This window comes from Xenopus laevis, chromosome 3L, assembly GCF_017654675.1.
Source record: "Xenopus laevis strain J_2021 chromosome 3L, Xenopus_laevis_v10.1, whole genome shotgun sequence".
In the NCBI taxonomy this organism is placed as follows: domain Eukaryota; kingdom Metazoa; phylum Chordata; class Amphibia; order Anura; family Pipidae; genus Xenopus; species Xenopus laevis.
Window position 1 is genome coordinate 65504785 of NC_054375.1, and position 3372 is coordinate 65508156.

Genomic DNA, 3372 nt, shown 5'->3' on the forward strand with positions numbered 1-3372 from the left:
ATTGTAAAAAATTTAACTTAGTGACCTGTCAGCTACTAGTGAAAACTCCTATGTGTTTTATAGATTAGTATTATGCTTTCATTCTATTTGTGTGTACAGGTATGAGATCCGTGATCTGGAAACCCATTATCCAGAATGCTCCAAATTACGGAAAGGCCATCTCCCATAGAGTCCATTATAATCTGATATTTTTTTAAAACTAATTTTCTTTTTCTCTGTAATAATAAAACAGTACCTTGTACTTGATCCAAACTAACATATTATTAATCCCTTTTGGAAGCAAAATAATCTTTTGCATTTAATTACTGTATAAATAATTGTTTAGTAGACTTATGGTATGGAGATCCAAATTACAGAAAGACCCCTTATCTAGAAACCCATGTTCCCAAACATTCTGGATAAGAGGTCCCGAGCATTCTGGATACCTGTATATGTGTATATATATATATATATATATATATATATATATTTTTTTTTTTTTTTTCTTTTTTAAATTACTGTGTATTAGTTCTACTCATAGCGCTAACTATAGATACCACAGTCAAGTCAAGTTTGTAATGTTTCATCTTTTCTTTCTAGCGTTTGGATTAATTCAGAGATGAAACTAGCAAAAACATCTATCAGTCCTCCTTTCATTCCAACTCTTCAACATACTCCTGAATCCACTCGACAAGTATATCCATTTCACTTATGGCTTTCCAAAATACTTTTTTTCCATGAATCTGTGGGAAGAAATAGACCAGTTAACTAATTAATTTCACAACATTTTTTACATGATTCAGCAATGGTAAAACCCTCACCTGCTAATAATTTATTTAATGGTCAAATGCAAACTCATGCTAAGATATTAGGAGCTTAAATCATTTTGTCACGGGACCCATTAAAGTGGTAAGCAGCATTTCTACAGAACACTTTTTTTACTTAAGTCTTGCAGAAGAACATTGCTAGCTAATGAACAGTGTAAACAGTGCAAATCAAAAACTTTCTTAGATGTTACACATTTCTTACCTGGAGAGTTTTGTTTTTCAGCTCTGTAAAACTTTTACTTTCAGTTTTTTTTTTGTCACAGAGACTTTTTTTCTGTGGAGAAAAATCAATATGTAAGAGAAATGTTGTTCCTATGTTTACCTCCTAACAGTACTTTAAAATATATCATGTAGTATCTACATATTTAGGAACAACATACCGATCAGTTTGGGTTTTTTTTCTGACTTGTGTCCAAAAAAGCATGGATATTTGTATTTACAATCAACTAATACCATTAAATATAATAATTAATTAATTGTTTAACTATAAACACTTACAGGCACTCTTTTTTAGAGAACACCAGTTCACTGAATTCTGAGGGATACATTTTGCACATAGACATTTCACTGCAGCTTTCACAAATACATATTCAGGACCTTACACAAATACAGTACATATTCAGCAGCTGGGTTCTCCTATATGTTATTTTGTGGCATTGGGCTCCATTTGCTAATAAAAAACTGTGACAGAAGAGAGCCATGCAGTGGGTATACAGAGACAGATTGCAGAGGATAGCACAGACAGACAGCATGTAGGCCAAGCAACTCTATGCCTGTATATTTATAGCCCAGATTATATCATTGCTTTGGATAAACTATTAGCACCACTTACACATTGCAAATTCTCCCTGAGAAGTGCACCCTGTCAGTCCTATATAATTATCAACCTCCCTGGATTCACCCACTTGTTTGCTGAACCTGTCTTTTCCCTAACTAGCCTCTCTTCCTCTATAGTACAGGTATGGGATCGCTCATCCGAAGATCTGATATACAGAAAGCTCTGATTTACAGGAAGGCCACCTGCCGTAGAGTCCGCATTAAATAAGTAATTCTGTTTCTTAAAATAATTAGCTTTTTCTTTGTAATAATAATAAAACAGTAGGAGAGCCAATGACAAGTGCCCTGCAGAACGATACATGTCAGGCTTTTTACAGACATGTAATACGTTACTTTTTTTATTCTAATCTAATTCAAACTACAGTAAACTACCAAAATACATTTTGGCAGGAAATATTTCAAACGACAGAAAAAACTGTATCCAGGAAACCCAGGTCCCAAACTGGATAATAGATTGTATACCTGCTAGACTAAAAAGTAAGCCACAATGTCCTATACAAACATTCTCGTCATCATAAACACGAGTTAAAATGAATTAATTAGGAACCAATATTACATTCTACACTACAATGAGGTTGTTGTTTTAGTAAAAACACAGCATCATTTTATTCATGTATGCATCTTACATGGGGCTGGGTTGAGTGAGTTGTAATGAACAGCTCTAACATGAACTGCAATGCTTGTTAACATCAAGTGAAAGTAACAGTTAGAAAGTTGTCAAACCAGTGAGCTGCCTGTATATTATACAATCTGAGATTCTCTGCTCACACTTTCTCTCTCTTTCCCTCTCTGCCTCTCAAGGAATCACAAAGCATTCTAAGTTCATTCTACTCACACAGTGCAGAAGTAAGTCCTGGATAACTATCAAGTTTTGGATAATTTTGAATTTCGAAGCCTTTTCCTGAAGCAGAGGTTTTTTGAGAAAATCATTGATGTAGAATGACAGCAAATTGCTCCTCAGATCGCAGTTTTTCTGAGCCTGCGTTAGGAGAAAGAGTAATCCAGATTGATGTTTCAGATCAGACAAGTTTAATCACTCTATAATTTGTAACAAATAATGTGACTAAGCTTTTTTCTTACCATAAAATCCACTTTCAAATTTTCTGTCAAAAATTTAATGCCTGTGATATTGTCTTTCTGCAAAACAAAGAAAGAAAAATACATAAACAAAAGTGTATCATTTGCCTCCAATGCAATAAGAAATATTCTCGTTGGGTAACAGTTCATATCAGGCAAACAATTTACTTACAGGAAAGAGTCCTTTGAACAAGGCTGTTTCGTTGTAGAGTTCTGCAGTTTTTTTTTCCAGTAGCGGTCTTTGGCATTTTTTGGGGTGAAGTAACTTTGTTTCACATGTCAATATAAATAAGCTGGCTAGATAAAGCACTGACAAGAGGCTATTACAGAATTTCATCTTTCTCAACTGGATCTGCCTGTCCTTGATACAGAACCAAGACTGCACAGTTAGTAGTGGTCTGTTCAGAAACCCTTAAAATGAGATTGCAGCTTCTTTAGCCTTGTTTGATGGAAGGTCAAATCTGTTGCTGGTTTATATAGATCGTCTTCTGAGTTTAAACAAAATTCCCCCCATCATCATTGGTGACGTTTTGTAAAGACCTACACAGGTTTACTGGCAGAAAAAAAGCTAATCTTCTTAGAACTACAACCCAACTTACCACAGCAAAAATTCATATGTGGCTAATAGGCTATAGGAGTTCTCTTGTGGCTG

The 3372-nt window shown here is 34.5% G+C and overlaps 1 protein-coding gene across 1 annotated transcript; it reads right to left on the reverse strand.

The window, feature by feature from the left end:
• Positions 1-586: 586 nt before the first annotated feature.
• LOC108710256 (interleukin-26-like) lies at positions 587-3143 on the reverse strand. The gene is made up of 5 exons (XM_018251400.2): positions 2893-3143; positions 2724-2780; positions 2479-2622; positions 1009-1080; positions 587-722 (listed from the first exon to the last, which is right to left on the reverse strand). The coding sequence occupies exons 1-5, from the start codon at positions 3055-3057 to the stop codon at positions 633-635; spliced, it is 528 nt and encodes a 175-aa protein (XP_018106889.1). The 5' UTR covers positions 3058-3143; the 3' UTR covers positions 587-632.
• Positions 3144-3372: the final 229 nt, after the last annotated feature.